Raw genomic sequence first — 21986 nt, 5'->3', positions numbered from 1 at the left:
CCCCAACCTACATATTACAAAGATGTTCATATTCGTCCAGTTTAAGGAAATGCTTTAGGTATTTATTTAAGTAACGTGTGCACAAGCATTTTGGTTATATGGCTTTGAGCAGTCACTCCTGGGAGAGATGACAAGGGCAGTGGCACCTAGTGACATGGCTGGGGCTCGATCCAGAGAGGGACAAAATTGGGGAAGGGGCAGAGGTCTTACCCTGAGGGCACCAGCACCCAGTCACCTAGCCAGCATGCTGTGTCACCTCTTTGTTTTAGCACCAATGCAACCTGGCACCTGTCCTAATTCAGCCTGTCCCGGGTCCTCTCATGAGCTCCTGAATGTCTGTTTGCCGTGGAGAAGACTTCACTATCATCTCCTCTTTCTAAATTGTTTTAAATCCTGTCTCATCACATATGCTGGTGCAGAGACCATTCCCCAGCCTGTACGACAGGGAATAATAAGCCCTCTGTAGGGAAATGCTCTCTGCAAAACTCCGCTTGGGAGAGAATGCCTGGTACACACTCCCCAAAGGACTCACGCTGCCCAGTGGTGACTGATAGCCTTGGGGAGTTCTTCAGTGAGAAGGGGGGCCTGTTCAGCTCTGTTCAATCCACGGCTTCCCAAGGTTACCTGACATTGGATTTCTCTTGTGTAGAACATTGACTTGCACACTGTGATTCCCAGGAGCACAGGTTGGGAAACACAAATACTAACAAGGGGGATACCACTTAACGCTTCTGAGCTGGGGAATGACACAGTCAGACCCTGCTTTAGACAGAATTTTGCTGCAATGAGAAGAAAGATTAAGAGAAAATATATAATCATTAGCATTTAGTAGTGGGCTTATTATGCAGATGAAGGGATAAGGGCATTGAGTATCAGTTCCTTGATTTTATCACCCTGGTGGATGATAAGTTATTAACATGACAATAAAGCAGGGATCAGGAACCTATGGCTCTTTTGATGGCTGCATCTGGCTCACAGACAAATCTTTAATAAAAAATAATAATAACGTTAAAAATATAAAACATTCTCATGTATTACAATCCATTCATTTCCTACCGCTCATGTTCATGGTTGCAGGTGGCTGGAGCCAAATCACAGCTGTCCTCTGGGAGAACACCAGATTTTTACTGGATAATGTGTAACATACACGGGTCATTGTATGGCTCTCACGGAATTACATTTTAAAATATGTGGCGTTCCTGGCTGTCTCAGCCAAAAAGTTTACCGACCCCTGCAATAAAGTCACAGAGCTTAGAACTGAGAAGGAGAAGTAATGAGCTTTGGTTGATTTGTTTGTTTTAGGGCTTAGAAAGAAATTTGGGGGGGTGGGATGAGCTTTTCATTTGTTTGATTTTTAGCATTTTCTAATACAAGCCACCCAGGACAGTTTTTGCCAAACCACTTCCACTAAATTTTGTAAGAGGAAAAAAATTTTCTTTTTATGACTGCCCTAAATGCTTATTAGCACGGTGTCCGTGCCCATCGGAAGAATAAACTCACAAACGGTGGCAAGTAGAAAGTGGTGTTAGCTAAATCAAAGGGAACAGGAGCAAAGGCGGGGGTAGCCCGTCAGACTGCACTGCAGGAAGGACTGAACTGCGGTCTCAGGGGCACCGGAAGGGCCAGGGCCCTTGGGCTACAGTGTGCGAGGTTTAGGCCAGTCTTTGCTATAACCCAAGGTGTCTTCTTTCCTTATGTCATTCTTCTCAAGGTTCAGATTCAGAGTGAAGAGTCCCCGGTGCAGGTGTGGTCAGGGCACCTGTAGGACGTGCTCTGGAAGGGGAAGGGGTAGACGGTACAGTTACAACAACAAGGGGAATGGAGATTAAGTCCCATGCCCACGTTAATTCTGCTTTTCTCTCCCAACAGATTAGAAAGTCAGGCTTTTGTACAAAGACTCAGCCCCGGCAATGGGCACAGGAGATCTGTCCAGAGAACAGAGAGGGACAAAACTGAGCTTCAGGCATTTTTGAAAGGATTGGTTTCCTAGGGTTGACTTCTGTTTTTGTAGCCACACTCAAAGCAAAAGTAACTATATGTTGTTTTTTTTTAAAAATCTGAATATTCATATTAAACCAAGATGGTATCAGTCAAAGGAGTGGGTGGGGCATAGTGCCAAGTTCCTTCCAGGGCTCTGTTTGCAAACCGTGTCAAGGGCAGAGTCATCTGGGGAGAGGGCACAGCCGTTTCCTTCTGAAGTGAGATCCAACCGGGGGCTGGCAGCGAGAAACAGGGAGCACCCTTCTGGGGTACACTGTCTGGACGAGGGGTGCAGAAAGAGGTGCTCCGATTAAAGATTTCCTTTCTTTTCCAGCAGACATTTGAAGTTACAAAACAAAAATGGGAAAAGTTTGTTTTCTCAGCCAAGTCATTAGTCTACCTGAAAGTGGTTTTACATTAAAAACAACAACAACAACAACAACATAGAAATTTAAGATTGAAAAAGCCTTAGGACACAGAAGGCCAAGAGAGGTTTCCGTTTTGCCCAAGGTCACTTGGGCCATCAGTAAATAGACTGATTCCTGAATACAGACATCCTGACGGCCACTCAGTGAATAGTCTTGTCGCTCTGAATACAGACACCCTCTGCCTACAAGAGAAAAGACAGGACTTACCAATGGCTGTCTCCACTCAGCACTTCTGGGCACGGAGAGATAAGAAGTGAACACATAGTCCTGACTCATTTCTGAAAATAAAACCCTGAGTGCCAGTCAAAGCCAAAGGGATGCCAATTCTAAACGCTGCCAACGGTCTTTGATACAATCTAGGTAACAAATCTCCTTCCCCATGGATGACACCCTTGCAGAAAGAAACCAATCAGATTACATGCCTCCTTGTCAGGGTGCTTTCCTACCTCGCAGGGGGCTTGGAAAGCCGTGGCAAGGGAGGAGAAGACAGAGAGAAAGAAAGTGCCGTGCCCTGTCCTCCTGTTCGCGACATCCAGTGGATAATTATAATGTTGGTATTTGCCGCATGCCGGGAGGAGACCCAGCGCAGCTCAGACATAAAGACAATACTGTTTATTGCTCGGGGAATTCGTAGTCTTGTTTAGGCAGAAAAGTAACCATGAAAAGATGTTTTTAAAAGCATATGATATTGGTTAAATCTTGGCTTTCTTAACTTCCTTGGCATGTGGGTCCTTTGTGTGGGATGAAGGGAGAGGCCAGGGACAGGGCAATGGGAAGCTTTTGTAGTTGTGCACAGTGGGGACATAAAATGAAGTGGCCAGTGTTGCAAGACACAGACGGCACAAAGAGGTCAGTGTGCAGGGATCGGGCGTGCATGGGAGGAGGGGTTATTTAACCTCGTTATCCACATCTAAGCCAAGAGGGTCTTCTGGATGCTCCTTTCATTTTTGGAATGTCCTTTCGCTTCCACTGCTACTTGCAAAGCAGTCAGTGCCCTGCTTGTGCCCCCCCCCCCCGCTGCCCTGATACAGCACAAACAGCACCGCCATACCCACTGCTGCCCTGATACAGCACAAACAGCACCGCCGTACCCGCTGCCCTGATGCAGCACAAACAGCACCGCCGTACCCACTGCCCTGATGCAGCACAAACAGCACCGCCATACCCACTGCAGTGGCCTAGCTTAAGCTCACCGCCTGGACACAACCAGACACAGAGCTGACAGCCATTGGACATTTTATCGTATTCCGGGCGCTGTGCTAAGCACTTCACGGATATTTTCTTACTAAACCTCGCAGTGCTCGATGGACTAGGTACTGTGGTTAGCCACAACAGCAAACACCATACTCCCAACTGTATTCTTCACACCATTACAACATCTGTCCTCCTCTCCAAATCCTTGGGGCCTTGCCTAGGTGACCAGCTTGCCTCTTGGGATCTGCTAACTTCTTCTTCTTCTTTTTTTTTTTTTTTTTTTTTTTTTTTTTTCTGAAGCTGGAAACGGGGAGGCAGTCAGACAGACTCCCGCATGTGCCCGACCGGGATCCACCCGGCACGCCCACCAGGGGGCGATGCTCTGCCCATCTGGGGCGTCACTCTGTCGCAACCAGAGCCACTCTAGCGCCTGGGGCAGAGGCCAAGGAGCCATCCCCAGTGCCCGGGCCATCTTTTTGCTCCAATGGAGCCTCGGCTGTGGGAGGGGAAGAGAGAGACAGAGAGAAAGGAGGGGAGTGGAGAAGCAGATGGGCGCCTCTCCTGTGTGCCTTTGCCAGGAATCGAACCCGGGATTTCTGACGCTCTACCACTGAGCCAACCAGCCAGGGCCGGGATCTGCTAACTTAAGATTGTAATGGCTTTGGGTCATTTTCAGGCAAGAAATAGCAACATTTTAATAGGGCTAGCCCAGCCCTGGCAGGTTGACTCAGTGGTAGTATGTCAGCCCAGCATGTGGCTACCCTGGGTTTGATTTCTGGTCAGGGCACACAGGGGAAGTGACTGTCTGCTTCTCCACCTCTCCCCCTTTTCTCTCTCTTCCTCTCCCACAATCATGGCTTGGTTGGTTCGATTGCATCAGCCCCAGGCACTGAGGATGGCTCCGTGGAGACTGACTCAGGCACTAAAAACAGTTGCAAGCATGACTTCCAATGAGCACAGTCCCAGATGGCGGTTGCCAGGGGGATGCCCATCGGGGTGCATGTGAGTCTCTCTCCATCTCCCCTCCTCTCACTTGGAAAAGACGGAAAAAAAAAGTAGGGACAGCCCAGAATAGGAACAGAAACCCAGACTCTCAGACTGACGCCAAGAGTGGGATTTAGAGGCAAATGGGGAAGTAAGAGAGAGGACTGACTTGTCGGCCAATAGCCCAAAGTTCTTGCAAGGAAGGAGGCTGTCAACTCAGCTTTCCAGAGGGGCTCACCCTGGTCTGAGGAGAACCTGCATCCCTGTCCGGGCCTGGCAGCCGTCATCAAAGGAATACACAGGGAGAATAATTTGCGTTAGGATTTGGATCGGAGATTTTCAAACAGGATTGATTGCTTTCTTCTCCCTTGACCCTGAGTCGGGAGGACTTTGGCAGTCTCTGAAGACTCCGTTGGCTGTCTCAGCAGGGCGTGTGGCGGGAGAGCGGGGAGGCTTGCTGGCGTCCAGTGAGAAAAGGCCAGGGATGTTGCTGAAACCCTGTAGTGCACGGGACAGGCCCCTCTGAAAGAATGATCAGGCCCAAAATGTCAGTGGTGCCAAGTCTGAGACAGCCAGCTTTAGATAACAGCTGGGAGATGAGCAGGCTGGGGACACGGAAGTCCAGGCAGAGAAATGCCGCTGAAGAGGGCAAGAAGGGAGCTGCAAGGATGGGGGGAACACATCTGAGGCCCGGGTTTGACGGCTGGTTTCATCCCAAAGTTTGCTCTTCAGGCTCCAAAACATTTGGGGTGACAGGTGGCTAGTTAGTTAATTCAGCCTGGTGGCATATCCATACGGAAAGAGAACATTTGACTTTATAAATCAGACTTTGGTCTAGTATACAAAATAATTGCACTGGGAGGTGGCGACCCAAGCTTAAGAAAACCACCAGGAGAATCAGCTTTGGGGTTGTTTCTGAAAGTGGGTGTGTGCAGCATCTTCAGGTGAGTCACATGGTTGTTTGTTTGTTACAAAGACAGATTCCTGGGTTCCCCTGTCAGACCAGCTGAGGTCCTGGCATGGGCTCAGGAGTCAATCTTTCCAACAGCCTTCCCATGGGAGTCTAACACGTATCGGTGAATGTCTGCTAGGGGTTTCTTCCAAAGGTGACTTTTAGAGTCCTAGTTTGTTCAGGCCCTGACTTAGGTCTCCGTGCCTGTATGAAGTCCTCCTTGACGTAGACCTCGTGTTCCTGACTCGTATTCTCTTTGCCCTTGGTTTTGGCCTCCTGGTGTCTCTGTGGGTTGTTTTGTGTGCACCACCATCTCGCTCACAGACCCTGGGTGGCTGCTCTGTCCTCTTGCTGTCCCTGACACTTGGTACGGGACCAGGACCAAGTCATGTTTGGCAAAGAAACATGTCTGCACTTGCCTCGATGTTTGTTACCAGATTCAATAGATAGCGGTGCCCTTTTCAAAGCAATTCAATCCTCGTTGCCTGTTGTTTCAGTCCTTCTTCTTCACCAGTGAGGTGCAGAACAGAGGGCCAGAGGTCAGCTGGTCCTTTAATTGGGGACCAGGTGCTTCCACACTCCAAAGGGTCAAGGGATTTATTTCAGTGCGCACAGTTAAATAGAGAAAACCCAACAATTAATTCTCTGCAAAACACAAAGAAGCTCTTGATTGAAAAGTCAAGACCCATCCATTAGTTTTCAATTTCCACAATGCAAGGCATTAAATGCTTCCATCCAAGTATGCTAGTTCTGTCTTCTCTGTCACCTTATCAGATCCGAATGCATTATGATGCCATTAAAGAAGGGGTCTGGAGGCGGAGGTGGCAGCTGCACAGGTGTCAGCCAGTCCAACCATCAGGTGCCCTGGCAGATAGTTCTTGGTCTGAATAGTTGGGTTGTGCCGTACTCAGGGTATAGCACTTCCATGACAATTTGTTCCCTCATCAAAATGACTTATGTAAGACTGCTTTATTGCCCTTCCCTCATAAGAACATCTTTCTGTGGAAAAAGATGACCACCATGAGAATAAAACCTATGCAATGCCAATGCTCTATAAATTACCAATTTCTCCTTTAAGGCTTCACAGAGATGAAAGAGCTTGGCCTCTCCGAAAGACATGCACATTGTGATTTTCAGGGAGTTATTAAACATCGGGTGACATTCATATTGAAAGCAAGGTAATTAACAATCGGAATAAACACAGGAGGGCAATTCCTAGTGCTTGTTTTATTTTAAAAGCAGTAAGTCTCATCTGTGGTTAACTTTGCCAACAGTGGGAAGCTGGTGTGGGATCCTAGCCAGCCAGCAGAGAGAATGCATATGTCCCTAGAGGGAAATGGCTATTGGCAATTGTCCCTCAATGGTCAAAGATAACAGCATTGATTAAGAGGCCTTCAATCCCATCTTCTGGTAGGCTGTATTTCTCTACCTTCACCTGATCATTTGTGAACTTGCCTGCTTCAACCCAGAATGTCTTTAAAAGAGAGAGCAGTGACTTTTAACTTTGTTTGTCTCACGGCACACATCAACTAATTATTAAAATACATAACAAAAAATATATTTTTTGCTTATAAAGAAAAGATATAATTTTCATTCATTCATACTGGACAGTTATTCTCATGTTCGCTGTGGTCATTTTTTTTTAAATTTTTATTTATTTTTTACAGAGACAGAGAGTGAGTCAGAGAGAGGGATAGACAAGGACAGACAGACAGGAATGGAGAGAGATGAGAAGCATCAATCATTAGTTTTTCATTGCGCGTTGCAACATCTTAGTTGTTCATTGATTGCTTTCTCATATGTGCCTTGACAGCGGGCCTTCAGCAGACCGAGTAACCCCTTGCTGGAGCCAGCGACCTTGGGTTCAAGCTGGTGGGCTTTTCCTCAAACCAGATGAGCCCGCACTCAAGCTGGCGAAGTTGGGGTCTTGAACCCGGGTCCTCTGCATCCCAGTCCGACGCTCTATCCACTGTGCCACTGCCTGGTCAGGCACTGTGGTCATTTTTTATTTGACAATATAAGGCAGGGGTCGGAAACCTTTTTGGCTGAGAGAGCCATGAACGCCACATATTTTAAAATGTAATTTCATGAGAGCCATACAATGACCCGTGTACATTATGCATTATCCAATAAAAATTTGGTGTTGTCCCGGAGGACAGCTGTGATTGGCTCCAGCCACCCACAACTATGAACATGAGCAGTAGGAAATGAATGGATTGTAATACATGAGAATGTTTTATATTTTTTAACATTATTTTTTTTATTAAAGATTTGTCTGTGAGCCAGATGCAGCCATCAAAAGAGCCACATCTGGCTCACGAGCCATAGGTTCCCAACCCTTGATCTAATGGAAAGGAGGTCAGTGCCCCTGGCTGACCAGTCAGGTATTGCATGTTTTAAAACTTCTGACAGCACACCGGTTGAAAATCACTGAGATAGAGGAATAATCGTCCAGTAAAAATATATGTTGCTTTAGGGGTTACTTTTTAATGGGAAAAGAAAACTATATTCTAGGTGAAAAATTCTCTGTGTGACTCTTTAAAGTGCATGAACAATCCAGGCTGGATTTGTTTGTATGAAATGTAAGTTTAGAATACCCTAGCTGTGGCATTTTTGTTGAGGTTGTCAGGCTCGGCTCTGGTCCTGGTGACAAAGGCATGGAGTTAAAGGCTGGTCTCCATCAGAATGGATGCTGCCTCCCCTCGGGACTGCCCACTTTACACCAACCCAAGCTAACGCGGACTTCATGAAGGTGGTTGGGTGCTGCCTCCCCTCGGGACTGCCCACTTTACACCAACCCAAGCTAACGCGGACTTCATGAAGGTGGTTGGGTGCTTCGGACAGAGGCAGCAAGAACTTCAAATGTGTGATGAATTCCTTAACACTCATCAGGAAATTGAGAAAAGGGAAATGCTAAAATCAGTGTTCCTCATTTACTAAGTATTTTGCATTGAGATATTCATTGGCAAGATGTATGAGTGTCTGCAGCCTACATAGGGGTCCCTGGTGGAACTCTCTTACCAGTGATAATGTCCACAGTTGAAAAGAAAAAAGTCTACCCCTTCATGATGCTATTAGACTCTGAGGAGGGTTCACTAAACTCTGTAAAAAATGAGTTTTTCTAACCCTTCCCCCATTAAACCCTGATTCAGTAGGAATTCTTACTTCCTGAGACCTATTTAAGTTCAACAATATAAACAAATATTATTATCCCTTAATACGTGTTTGCAGGGCTATGAATGGAATATAATAAATTATTTTATTTCAGTAAAGATCACTTATGCCCATCATATACACAAGAAGAACACAACGCACACATCACACGCACAGTACACAACATACACACATGCATACAACTGCAATCTGTTTCCATTTTTGACATGCACTCTCTCTCTCTCTCAGTGTGATTCAGATTGCACGGCACACGTTTTTAAGTATTTTATACTAAAAGTAATGCTATTTGTATGTGGGGTGAGTGGACAGGGCATATTGCTGTACTCGACAGATGTCATCCACTGAAAGCCTGACCCTTCCGCACAGGAGATTTAAGACTCCCTCAGAGAACACCGATGTCCTCTCCCCAGCGATGCTGAGCTGTTCCGCCTGCCCCCTCACAGCAGGAAGTAGTGAGACTGGGTCCTGCTGGCTGGAGAGCCGCTCTGCCCAGGGCGAGGCTCAGGAGGGACCACAGCGAAGGAGGAAGTAGCCACTGGCGCTTGACTTCCGTCAACAAGGTGGGCAGTGGGCGGTGACCCCGGAGATGCACCATGGACCAGCCCGGCCTGGTTTTCCCTACGGCAGAAAGGCTGGGCTGCATGGCCACCCACGGGCAAAGGGGAATCTGTTGGAAATGGAAGAGAGAAAAAACTAAGCTAAAATAAGATGAGTTACCTAGACGTCTTCTAATAATGAAGCAGTAGCCACAGTGAATGCTGAAAAGTTCATCAGGGAAAATAAAACCGCAATAAAGAGAAGACAGAATGAACGGGTAGTGAAGAAAGCAGTGACAGTGGACAGGACCTGCCTTACCAGTTGCTCAGTCTAGGCTTTGCAGATTCGAGTGTGACATCGTGTGTAGCTAAGTCTTAGCCACCAAGTTTTCAGTTGCTCTGCATCTCTAAGGGTACTTTTTGGGTAGTTTTTATCAAGTAAATTTAGATGCATTGTCAATGAACCTCGAGTTTCTGTCCTCTGGTGTCTTAGATTCAGAGAGGATGCCATTTGCCGAATTTTAAAGCCTATTCAAATATTGTACACATATATTTAAACATTTTTAAAATGACCTTTTCATAATTTGTTGCCTTAGCTTATGGCCCTTGTGTTCTCTGTTTTAGTATTTGATTGTTTCCCTACCACTTTCATCTTTGACACTTTGGGCCAGCACCCCTCCCCACAACTACCGTTCTTTCTCACCCTTATTTCACTGCTAAATTTTCCCAGGTTGCTATCTCTAAGCCAATTTCTATTTTCTCTTACTCATTTCTTAGTCCTGCTGCCACTCTGTGCTCAGAGTAATGACACTCAAAGGCCAAGTTTTGTCATCATCTATACCATTTATTATCTTCGCAGTAACTCCTTTTTTTTCTTTTTCCCTTTTATTTTTTTAGTGAGAGAGAAAGAGACAGAGAAACAGGAAGGGAGAGAGATGAATGAGAAGCATCAACTCCTAGTTGTATCACTTTAGTTCATTGATTGCTTTTCATATGTGCTTTGAGAGGGGAGGCTCAAGCCGAGCAGGTGACTCCTTGCTCAAGCCAGTGCTCTAGGGCAGTGGTCCCCAACCTCCGGGCTGCGGACCGGTACCTGTCCGTGGGCCATTTGGTACCGGTCCGCAGAGAAAGAATAAATAACTTACATTATTTCTGTTTTATTTATATTTAAGTCTGATCAATGTTTTATTTTTTAAAAAATGACCAGATTCCCTCTGTTACATTCGTCTAAGACTCACTCTTGACGCTTGTCTCGTAAGTTTGACAATTATATTTAAAACTACCACAGGTTTTACGCCGGTAGCATAATTTTATTTTGTGCATTTATCTGTCCCACCCTAATGGCCGGTCTGTGAAAATATTTTCTGACATTAAACCGGTCCGTGGCCCAGAAAAGGTTGGGGACCACTGATCTAGGGCTTCAAGCCAGGGATCATGGGATCATTTTGATGATTCCATGCTCAAGCTGGCGACCTCAGAGTTTCGAACCTGGGACCTCAGTATACCAAGTTCATACTATCCACTATGCCACCACCAATCAGGTCTCAGTACGTTCTTTTTTTTTTTTTTTTTTTTTTTTTTTTTTTTTTTTTTTGTATTTTTCCGAAGTTAGAAGCGAGGAGGCAGTCAGACAGACTCCCACATGCACCTGACCAGAATCCACCCAGCATGCCCACCAGGGAGCGATGCTCTGCCCATCTGGGGCATTGCTCCATTGCAACCAGAGCCATTCTAGCACCTGAGGCAGAGGCTATGGAGCCATCCTCAATGCCTGGGCCAACTTCGCTCCAGTGGAGTCTTGGCTATGGGAGGAGAAGAGAGAGATAGAGAGAAAGAAGAGTGGGAAAGGTGGAGAAGTAGATGGGTGCTTCTCCTGTGTGCCCTGGCCGGGAATCAAACTCGGGACTTCCACATGCCTAGCTGACACTCTACCACTGAGCCAACCGGCCAGGGCCCTCAGTATTTTCTTGATGTTAAAATGGTTTTTAAGAAAATCAAACTGTCATCCAGAAAAGAACAGTTTGGGAGACGGTTTTCTAAAGATGTCCCTCCCCAAGACTCTCTGGTGGTATAACCAAACACTGACCCTCGCACTGCCGTGAAAGGACTTTGCGGATGTGAATTAAAGTTGATTATTATCTGGCCTTCAGATATAAAAATTATCCTGGATTATCTAGGTAGAACCAATCAAATCACATGAGACGTTACCAGCCAAGACATCTCTGGCTACACTAGAGGGATTCAGCAGAAGAGAGGTTTAAGAGAGCTGAGGCAGAAAGAAAAGTCAGAGAGATTCAGAGTGTGAGATGGACTTAACCTGTTGTTTCTGGCTTAGAAAGGAACCCTGAGCCACAGAATGCAGGCAACCTCTAGACCTTGGCAATGACCCCTGGCTGACAGGCAACAATGAAACGGGGACCTTAGTTCAACAACTGCGAGGAATGAATTCTCTCAGCACCACGCTTGGACTGCAGACTCCAAGTAGCCTCTGAGCCACTTTGTACCCAGATTTCTGACCCAGGAAGATCATGAGATAATAAATGGGTTTTGGTTCAAGCTGCTAAATGTGTGGTAATCTGTTACATCAGCGATAGAAAGGTAATGCAGACCACCGGACACTTTTATCAAATTTCTGACACCTTGACACTCAAATGCCTACTTCTTCTAAAACATGGTTAAGATTTCCCATTTTAACTAACTTCCTTATCTTTTCTTACTATCTTTTGAAAACTGCAACCTTACTTTCTCCAGAAACCATGGGACCAAACTTTGCATACATTTATATATAAAAATATATGTTTGTATATTTTGTATGTGCATGTATATGCGCATGGTTTTGTTATATCTATACATGAATACACACCAATGTAGGCCTGCTAAATACCAATCACATTCAATAGATAATAGTTTACATATATGCACATATAGAAACCTTAACTATTATATATATGTGTGTGTGTGTGTATATATATATATATTATATATATGTATGTATATGTATTGTCTGTCACTCAATGCCAGATACTTGTGTGGATTATTTCACAACAACCTTATAAGCTGTAGACTAATTGCTTCACTGTGTAAATAAGAACCAGGAAGACAGAGGTCATGTAATCTACTGGCGGTCATGTAATACGTGACTGAAGAGATCCAGACATGGATCTGTCTGGATCCAAGACTACAAGGTCTGTAGTCGTCACCTTGCTTATCTCTCACAATGAATCTCTGTGGACATTCTTGGGTCCTACAAGCATCTCTGCCCGGATGCCAGGCACCACCTTACTTAGACTCACAGAATACTGGAGAAACAGACTTAGTCTGAAATCAAGGAAGGCAAAGGGCCGTTGAGTTTCCCAACAGTGCCATTCTGGGGAACACCACCTCACACTACTGGATTTCCCCTCCTTCACATTCACCCCAGGTTGTGTCCATCTGACATCCTCATATATTGCCTGTCAATGGCTCCTTTTGCCAATATTTTAGTGAGAATAGGTTAGCAGCTGAACAAGGGGAGAGATGAGTCATCCTCACATTGCAGAAGTCGAGGAGTGGGAGGGACTCCAGGATAAAGAAGTTTGGCGCCTAAAGAGGAATAGAGGAGAGAACAGATGCAAATATTAGAAATAAAGGAAGTCACTTAAGAGTTGCTCAAGATTATTAAATGTCTTTTCATAAGATAGTATTCCTTCTAAAACACCTAAATCTTCTAAAACTCTGTATATACAATGGAATACTACTCAGCCATAAGAAATGAGGACATATTGCCATTTACAACAACATGGATGGACCTTGAGAGCATTATACTAACTGAAATAAGTAAATCAGAAAAAGCTAAGAGCTATAGGATTTCACATATAGGTAGGATATAAAACTGGGATTCATAGAAATAGATAAAAGTTAAGTGTCTTCCAAGGAGAGAGGAGCAAGTGACAGGAGAGTAAAGAGAGACAAATATATATATATATCCACATAGATGGGATATAAAACTTGTGGACATAGAAAAAAGTGAAATAGTTACCCAATAGAGGGGGTGAGAGAGGGGAGTAAAGAGGGACAAATATATGGTGAAGGAAAATGATTTGACTTTGGGTGATGGGTACACAACATATTCAACAGTTCAAATGCTATAGAGATGTTCACCTGAAATCTATGTAAACTTATTGATCAATGTCACCCCATTAAATTTAATTTCAAAATAAAATTTACCAATTCTGAAAAAATAAATAAATAAAACTCTGAGTTAGAGATTTCTGGTACTACAAGAAAGAGGGTCCGCAGATGGACTTCAGAGATCTGTGACTCTTGACTCTGCATGCACATTTTCTGATACTTACATTTTTCTGGTGAGTTCATAGTTTTATTAAATTATCAAATAGATCCACAGTCTAAAAAGGATTGCAAAATACTATTTTCAGCTATTAAAATGGAAACGTAATCATATACCAGGAAATTAGGTGACTGGAGGAATACTCTCATAATATCGTCTGATGAAAGAAATCTGAAAATTCAGCATGTACTCTGTAACAAATGACAAAGTTATTTAGAGGGTGAGATCTGTTTAGTTAAAGGCAGACAGTACAATTTCTAAATATTCAATGACTATGGCTCAAAGGAGCTTCTGCTCTGTAGAATCCTCAGTTGACTACTTGAGCCAATTATAGATTAAGACTCACGTTATGCCCCCAGTTGTTATTTTTATAGTATCTTGCTATTTTTCTTATTCATTTAGAAAGAGGGCTTTCTCAGTCTCCATACTTCGACAAGGAATGATCAGTGTTTCCTTTTACTTGTCTTGCACAAATTGCTGCACAACAAGGTGGAGTTGTCTGTGTGGCTCAAGCCTGAGGTACAGTAATGCCTTGGTTTTTGCTGACTTCAGTTATCATCGGTTTCAGTTTTCGTCAATTTTTTCCATGAAAATTTTGTCTCGGTTTTCGTCGGTTGTCTCAGATTTCATCGGAGTGCCCATGTAACCTCACTGCTAATTTTGCGAAAACAGGGCCACCCACGCATTCTTCTGCTGTGTGGCATTGTTTCTCATTGTGTGAGCATCACCCCACACATCTAGCCAAACAATTCCCTTGCTTTCCAGTGTTTTTGTGCTTTTTTATTGATTGTGAGTACTAATACTACAATTACATGTAAGTGATTACTGCGTATACAGTATTCCAGTGGTAGTCAACCTGGTCCCTACCGCCCACTAGTGGGTGTTCCAGCTTTCATGGTGGGTGGTAGCGGAGCAACCAAAGTATAAATAAAAAGATAGATTTAACTATAGTAAGTTGTTTTATAAAGATTTATTCTGCCAAACTTAGCAAAAATCTGACATAAAGTACTTGGTAAGAAATTATTATTATATGCTTTAACTTGCTATAACTCTGCTTTATAAATTTTATAAAGTAAAGTTAATTCCCTACTTTACAAATCACCATGTCTGTGGAACCGGTGGGCAGTTAGAAAATTTTACTACTAACAGAGATACCAAAATGGGCAGTAGGTATAAAAAGGTTGACTACCCTTGCAGTATTTGGTATAAAGTGTTTTTGGTATGTATTTTGGAGTGTCTATAAATTAATTGGATTTACATTGATTCATATGAATTAACTACCTCGGTTTTCGTTGGTTTCCGATTTCGCTGATTGTTTTCCGATGGACTGTCCGTGAAAACCGAGGCATCACTGAGTATGTATGTGCTTCAGCTCAATCCAGTTGCCGTTGGGGGGATGGGAATCACTTGCGTCAGTAAGAAGTAATCAAGATGGAGGGAAGGCTTCTAAATAAGCTGATGGCATCTTTTTAAGGCCTCGGTTTTCGGACCCAGCTGGTTAAATGCAACCTTCTTTGAAGATTGCTGTCTTCCATACAGAATCAGAACTCTCTTTGCACACAGGACTCCTAAGGGTGAAATCAGAATGTCTTATTCCATTTTAAGGCAAAACAAAACAAAACAAAAGGAAGGGTCATCAGAAGTATTTAAGGGGAGGAGGCCACAGGTTTAAATTGGTGGTCAGAGGAGGCTTTCTGAGGAAGAGATATTTGAGTAAAGACTGGAAGGAAATTAGGGACAAGCCACAGGATATCTGGGACCACTTACTACTTCCGGTTGCAAGTTTGCATCATCTCTGGTGGCCCAGCTGCGCCTCCCCCATTAACGTGCTGAGCACTAGAAAGAGGAGACCAGGCTCTGGAACAAAAGCCTCCGCCCAAACCACAAAGTACTTACTCATTGTCCCCTCCTCTTGTCGGTCTCCCTCTTTCCATCTGTAGCCTGAATCTCACGTCCAGACAGGACATGAGCAAAATCTGTGAGCTAAGTAGCAGCGTAGTCTTTCTTTCTGAAAGGTCAAAACCCCCAAAACACTTTGAGAACTTTTCACAGAAAGACTGTTCTCCTGGTTAAGCTTCTGGCTTCTACCCACAATGCCCAGCATACGGCACTCTGGGCAAAGCTGCCTCCAGCTGACCCTCCTTGATGTAAGGAATCTCTCCTCAAGACCTATCTCTTCGGAGAGCTGGTGGGAGTTTCTTCTTCCTCGGTAGTCATGGAGATCAGTCCTGGGTGGAGATTGCTTCAACCATCTTTATAACCTACATCATGCTTCACGGACAAAAAATGCTGGTGGGCACCACCTTAATTGAGTAGATGCATCCTATAAGTGGAGGAACAAAATCTTAATAAAAACTGAACAGCTGTCTCATACAACAATGGGTTTTAGAACCAATCTTTCTAATGTTTAATCAGTCATTTCTAGTACTGTTGGCTCAAAATATTATTTATCTCATGCATGGAGTAGAAAAAAAATTGACTACACTCCCATATTCTATGTTTATTTATAAATTATATAGTTCTTACCAATAGCTAATATTTCAAAACACAACAAATACATGGACAAGAACGTAAACCCCTCATTTATTTTTTTTTCATTAAACTTAATCATATACTGAGAACCCTCTGGATGCCAGATGCTATTCTAATCACTGAAGACAGAGCGAAGGAAGCAGATAAAACTCTCACTCTCATGGAGCATGGAGTCTAGGAGAAGGCAGACTGTAATTTAAATGAATAAGTGAAATGTATGGTAGTTCGGCATGCTAATAAGCGCTATGGAGGAAAATAAAACAGGAAGGAACGTTTGCGTGGGTCTGAGGGGAGAGGTGCACCTTTACACAGCCCCAGAGAAAGCGCATAAAACTCTAAAGATTAGAGAACTAACTGTGACTCTTTGTGACCATTTGACATACAGAATCAAGGTGTTTATGTCCGTTTTTCTTATTTGGATAACCAATATAAATCAAATTCTAATATTTTCTTCTTGTGCCCTAAGCAATTGTCTTGGGCACCCCTCTAGAAAGACCATTGATTCATTCTATATTTTCATAAGCAACTGCTTTAAACAGACTTCTCCGACCTCAGGTATATATTATTATGGTTTACCTTTGAAATCTAACCAGACTGATAAAGTTTAGATGTCTGTTTCGGTGGCTCACAGAGAACCTTACATTTAAATGAGATCTTCGATTCAATCTTGATTTGGTTCCATGGGTGATTTTACATCATCTGATTTGTTTTGCTATGAGCAGTTCTCGTAGACATCCAAGCTCATTTTGTGTTTTTGTCTTGCTTTAAAGGAGGTGATTAGAGAGAGTCCATGCACAAAAGCCTGTCTGAACAGCTGGTAGTTAGTTACTTACAGGAAGCGGTAACTTGTCAGTTTTCTTTCCTTTCTGATGAGTTATGTTCATGTTGCATGAGCATTTCCCTTTTTACCGGGGAAGAAAGAGAATCGTGGAGCCTGGTAAAGTTTCACAAAACCGGTGTTTTTAAATATTTTGTGAATCAAATGACAGCGATACAATGAGCTTCCGAGGGAAGGTTTTCAAACGGGAGGCCAGTGAATTTTGGAAGAAGAGACGCACGGTGAGAAGAGTAAATCAAGAAGAAATCCACAAACTTAGCTCTGTAGGTATCCAGATGTCGGGGTGTGCTATATGGCTTTCTTTCGATGTTTAAAAAAAGTAAGATTAGCTCTGGGGTGGTATTGTAACACGGGCTATGGGTGAAGCCCTGGATGGAACAGAATTTTCATTTTGGCTCATAAATATCCTCTGTTACTTACATCCTTATTTTAAAACATATTGATAGAGGATTTAAATAGTTAAAAATATTACTAAAATATTGTCTTTTAAAAAAAAAGCCTACAATTGCTTCAAAAAAGAGCCCAATTGGTAACTTTTATATAGTTGTTTTTAAAAAGTATTATTACTGTGTTTTTATCACATATCACTCGTTATTTGTTTCATAATTCTTAGAAAAATTCAAAAGAGAAAGAAAATGTAAGTATTGGATTAAGCAAGCCAAGAAAGAGAGTAAAAAGTGATGTTTTATAGGCTAAAAAGATAAAGCTTTTTACTGTTAAAATGTTTCTGTCTTATTGTTTGTGAACAAAATAAGGGTTCTGGAAGAAGTGTGTACTTATTACAGAATTCTAGGTTTCTATCTGTTAGAACGACCAGCAGCTGAATCTTGGAGCCAATTGCTGGAGCCCTTCAGTAAACCACATGTAATGTGGAAGGCTCGCTTTATGTGGCAAATGGTGGCTGCAACAATATTACTGGGGAGTTGTTTTTATAGACATGTTTATCCTACAGGGTGTTCAAGTTTTGCATGCTTTCTTCAGGGTAAGGATTCTTAACCTCAGCATCACTCTTATCTGGGGTTTGAGATTTCTTTGTTGTGCCAGACTATCTATGCTTTGCATGATGTTTAGTAACATCCCTGGGCTCTACCCACAAGATGCTAGGGCCCAACTCTCCCCAGTTGTGACAAAAATGTCTCCAATATTGCCAAATGTTCCCAGGGCAAGAGGGTAATATCCCTAGTTGAGAACCACTATGGGTAGATATTGTTTTGTTGTTCATATAAACATCTAGAAACAGAATAGCTCTTTAAAAAAAAAAACAAAAAAACTGTGTATATGATAATATTATGACTCTTTATCAATAGTCATTTCATGAATATGAATAATTATTGAATGAATAGCCAGCCTCTGATAGGCCAAAATCAGGTACAAGAATTCTACATCTCAAATAACAGTGGTTCTCTTTATACTCACCATCTAAATAGTGGTACTGTAACATGGACAGAATTTACCAGGCATGTGGCTCATGGGATCGGTGCCATGTTGTTGTTTGGTTGTTGGTTCCAGGGTCATTATCTCAGTAGTGCACATCTCCCATTGCGAAGCACGGGCCAGTGAGCCCCGTGACCTTGTTTCCATGGGAGACGCCTGGGTCTTTCCATGAAGCATTTCATAGCTGGCATATTCAGCATCCTGGCCCTGATGAAATGAGTGACCAAGTGTGTCTTCTCTTCTGGTTCCAAAAAAGCCTCATCAATTTTTTACCACCTGCCTCTTTATGACCATAAGTGTTTGAAAAACTTGTCTGGTTTGAGATTATTTTTATCTTTAGGCCAGTCTGAAAACAAACAAACAAAAAAACAACAACGTAATTTCCTTGCTGCCTTTCTCTTAGTGGAATTAAGAAGTTTTGTATGTGATGTCACCATGAGATTTACCTCTTCTTGTGTTCCCTGAAAGAGACAGCACACAAGAGAAAAGCAGGTCTATCTCTCACAGACCATATAAACAAGTTGGCAATAGAACAGTCCCCGGTGACTCCCCATATAAAGAAGCTAATCACTCTAAGAATGATCTTAATTGAATTTGAAGGTATTGCTACAGAGAACTATGGGGAAACCAGCCAGTAGGGACGGAGTGTTTTCCCACAGCATTCAGTAGCAATGCATTCATGTTTAATTAAGACCATTCATACAGTGATTAGCTTTCTTCTGTGGAAGGCACCGGGGACCTTTCCTGCTACTGTTGTCTGTTTGGGATCTTCATAAGACAGCGTATCTCCTTTCACAGGTTGCCTCTTCTGAAGAATAGAGGATTGTTTAGTCCATCCTTAAGTGTTATCTTGAGATGTGGGATTCACTCTGAAAAAAAGTTAATCCAAGAAAGGGAAATGTGCAACGAGAGCCATAGGGGGTCATTCTATCTCACTTTCTTGCCCATCATCTATATGACCGTATGCAGATTATTTATATGAGTCTGGATGTCAATTTCTTCTTCAATAAACTGTTCATAATGGCACCTTCCCGGCTTTAGGATTTCTTACTGAAATCAAGTTGATCTTGTACATTCTGAACATGATTTGAACACTGTAAAAATTTGAGTTACAAGTGTTATATAGTATTAATAAAACCAAGTAAAATATTTGTTTCCAAGACAAAGGAAGAGGGATATAATTGTAGGGAGGTTGTCTTTGCAATAACTGTAACAAATGAAGCCAGTGGAAGGTGACACCTTCCTCATGGGAGGCTTTTTGGGTGACAGGGCTACTCAGTAGACAATGCTGAATTGCATCAAGTGGAGTGAGTGCTCAGGGGTCCTAGCTTGGTCAGTGTTGATGGGGTTTGCCTTAGAAATGCCTTTATTTTCCCTTCCCCACCTAAACCCAGCTGAGCTAAAATCCACCCAAAGCCCATGTGGACATTCCACAGTGCAACCATCTAAACTTTCTAAAAGCTAAACCAATATCCTTAGACTGGCTTCAGAGACAACTTGAGAAGTGATAAAGAAAAAGCAATTCAAGTGACAAAATGAAGGTGGGCCTAAAAGAGAATAAAATAGTGAATTCTTTTGAATTTTTAGATATACTCTTATATTGTAGTGAAAGGAGAAATAATGATTTTTGGATATGATTGTTACAGATTATCTGTTTTTATAAGGATGGACATTTTGAACTCAACAAATTATTTTTTGCAATGAGGCAGATTTAGAAATGGTTGAACTTCTTAGTAATCTAGAATGCTTAACCAGATGTCTGCGACTTCCTGAGAAGTACATTACCCAAACTTTATACTCTCATGACCTAGATTGATGATTTTGTCTATTCTGGGTGTTGTTGTTTTTTTCAAATGCTGTTTGAAGCTGTTTATTTAACTAAATTTTAATTGTTTTGGAAGTTTCCTTTATGAATCCAGTTTTTAAGTCTATTGTCTAAGAAATGTCTCTACATACTTTAAATTCACTTATCACAGAGTGCAGCTGCACTATAAGAAAATGTCAAGAAAAATGAAACTTATGTGTTAGATCAAGTAGAACAACTTCCCTTAATTTTTGAAATATGTGTGGTGTTCTATAGTTAAAGTTTTTCTTTGTAACTGATTATTTTTTTTAAGCCAATTCATTCAGAATTATCTCTGGTGTTTAGGAAGTCAATAAAAAGATAGTTTTCTTTCTAAGTTACATGTCTTAATTTGGAAAGATTGTGTACACGATTAAGTTGAATTATTATACCATTCATTTGTACAATCATAAAAATGAAAATTTTGATGAAATAAATGTGAGTTGATATTTTTAAGTTCTTACTTGCATGTAGGTCTTAAATCAGCAGAATTTCAAAATATTTGGAAAACTTTGAATATGCATAAAAATTCTTGCTCTCCTCTTTAGTAATAGTCTATTAACACTTTACTAGAATATTGAAAACTATAGACAGAGGATCTAAGGTGAATGTCTCAAACATGTCTCCCACATACATCATTTTATAATATGTATTGTGTCATTATCTCTGTTTTTTACCCTTTATTCTTCTGTGTTAATGCGAACAGCCTCCCTCCTGGTCATCTGGGCTTCCTTACTTACTGTGCCTGTTTGTTTTATACAGACTTTCTCAGTTAGCCAAAGGCAGCCCAGGTAGGGGTCCCAGGATGATGCTTGCAGGAGACAATGAAATGAGACTGAATCAGGTTTGAAACACAGTGAAAAATAAGAACGAAAGCTATAAATGGACAAGTTGGAGAAAGCAAAGAGGCAGGAGTAACAGCAGAGGAGATCAAATTCAATCTGGACCATGGAAATAGAGAAGCCTAAATTGAAACTTGAGCTGGCCGAAGCAGCGAGCCTCATCAGAAGGCTCTGGGTGTGGCCACAGCGAGAGGGCGGAGCCAGAGCAGGTACTAGATAGCTGCATAGCAGATGCTTTTCAAAGGGACTCAGAACGGGTACCTGCAACTTAATCAAGAACTAATGCACTTTTCTTAAGACTGACTGCTAAGAGAGGGAGAAGAGGTAAGCCAGGAGAGAGGACGGTGGGGGCGACTGCCACTGGGCAGAACTAACTTCATGACAGTGCCCTTGAGAACTATCTGAGCTGGAGGTGGACTATTAGAGCTGGGGAATGCCACAGTGGAAAGAAAATAATACCATGATGGTGTTACTTTTTATTTCCTGGATGGTGGCAGTGGTACAGCTTTCTGAATTGACAAATTTCCTCAACTAGTGACAGTTTCCACTGTGGCTTTTGACACAGACATTATCTAAACATTCACTCTGGTTCCTTAGTATACTTTTTCATTTCCTTTTCTTGATCCTACTCACCCTCTTATAAATGTTTTGTTGTCCTCTGTCCTTAGCACTTCCTTCCCTGAAATGACCAGGAACCTCATACCAGCCCTTAGAGTTCTTGTGTCCTTCCTTGCAGAACTCACACAAGGAACAGGAATGCTCCTCAAAACTACAGCTCTGATTCAGAATCTCCCCAGCAAGGGGGGAAAATGCTGTTATGTTGTTTATTCCTGGAAGGCCATGACCTTTGCTAGTACAGTGGAATGGAGTGAAGTGCAGTGGAATATGGAGTGGACTAGAATGGAGAGGAGAGGAGAGGAGA

The 21986-nt window shown here is 42.6% G+C and overlaps 1 protein-coding gene across 5 annotated transcripts in view; it reads left to right on the top strand.

The window, feature by feature from the left end:
- The window catches only part of DOCK10 (dedicator of cytokinesis 10), a 263955-nt gene that overhangs the window by 79819 nt on the left and 162150 nt on the right, over nucleotides 1-21986 (top strand). Inside the window, exon 1 of one of the 5 annotated variants that reach the window (XM_066344986.1) lies at nucleotides 16966-17208. The exons of the other annotated variants lie outside the window; for them this stretch is intronic. Coding sequence (XP_066201083.1) covers nucleotides 17104-17208 — 105 coding nt within the window. The 5' untranslated portion in view covers nucleotides 16966-17103. Of the gene's footprint in view, nucleotides 1-16965; nucleotides 17209-21986 lie in introns of those variants that run through there. 5 annotated transcript variants of the gene reach the window in all.

Source organism: Saccopteryx leptura, chromosome 7 (assembly GCF_036850995.1).
Source record: "Saccopteryx leptura isolate mSacLep1 chromosome 7, mSacLep1_pri_phased_curated, whole genome shotgun sequence".
Taxonomy (NCBI): domain Eukaryota; kingdom Metazoa; phylum Chordata; class Mammalia; order Chiroptera; family Emballonuridae; genus Saccopteryx; species Saccopteryx leptura.
Note: the sequence above shows the minus strand (reverse complement) of the source record. Positions and strands in the feature narration are given on the sequence as shown.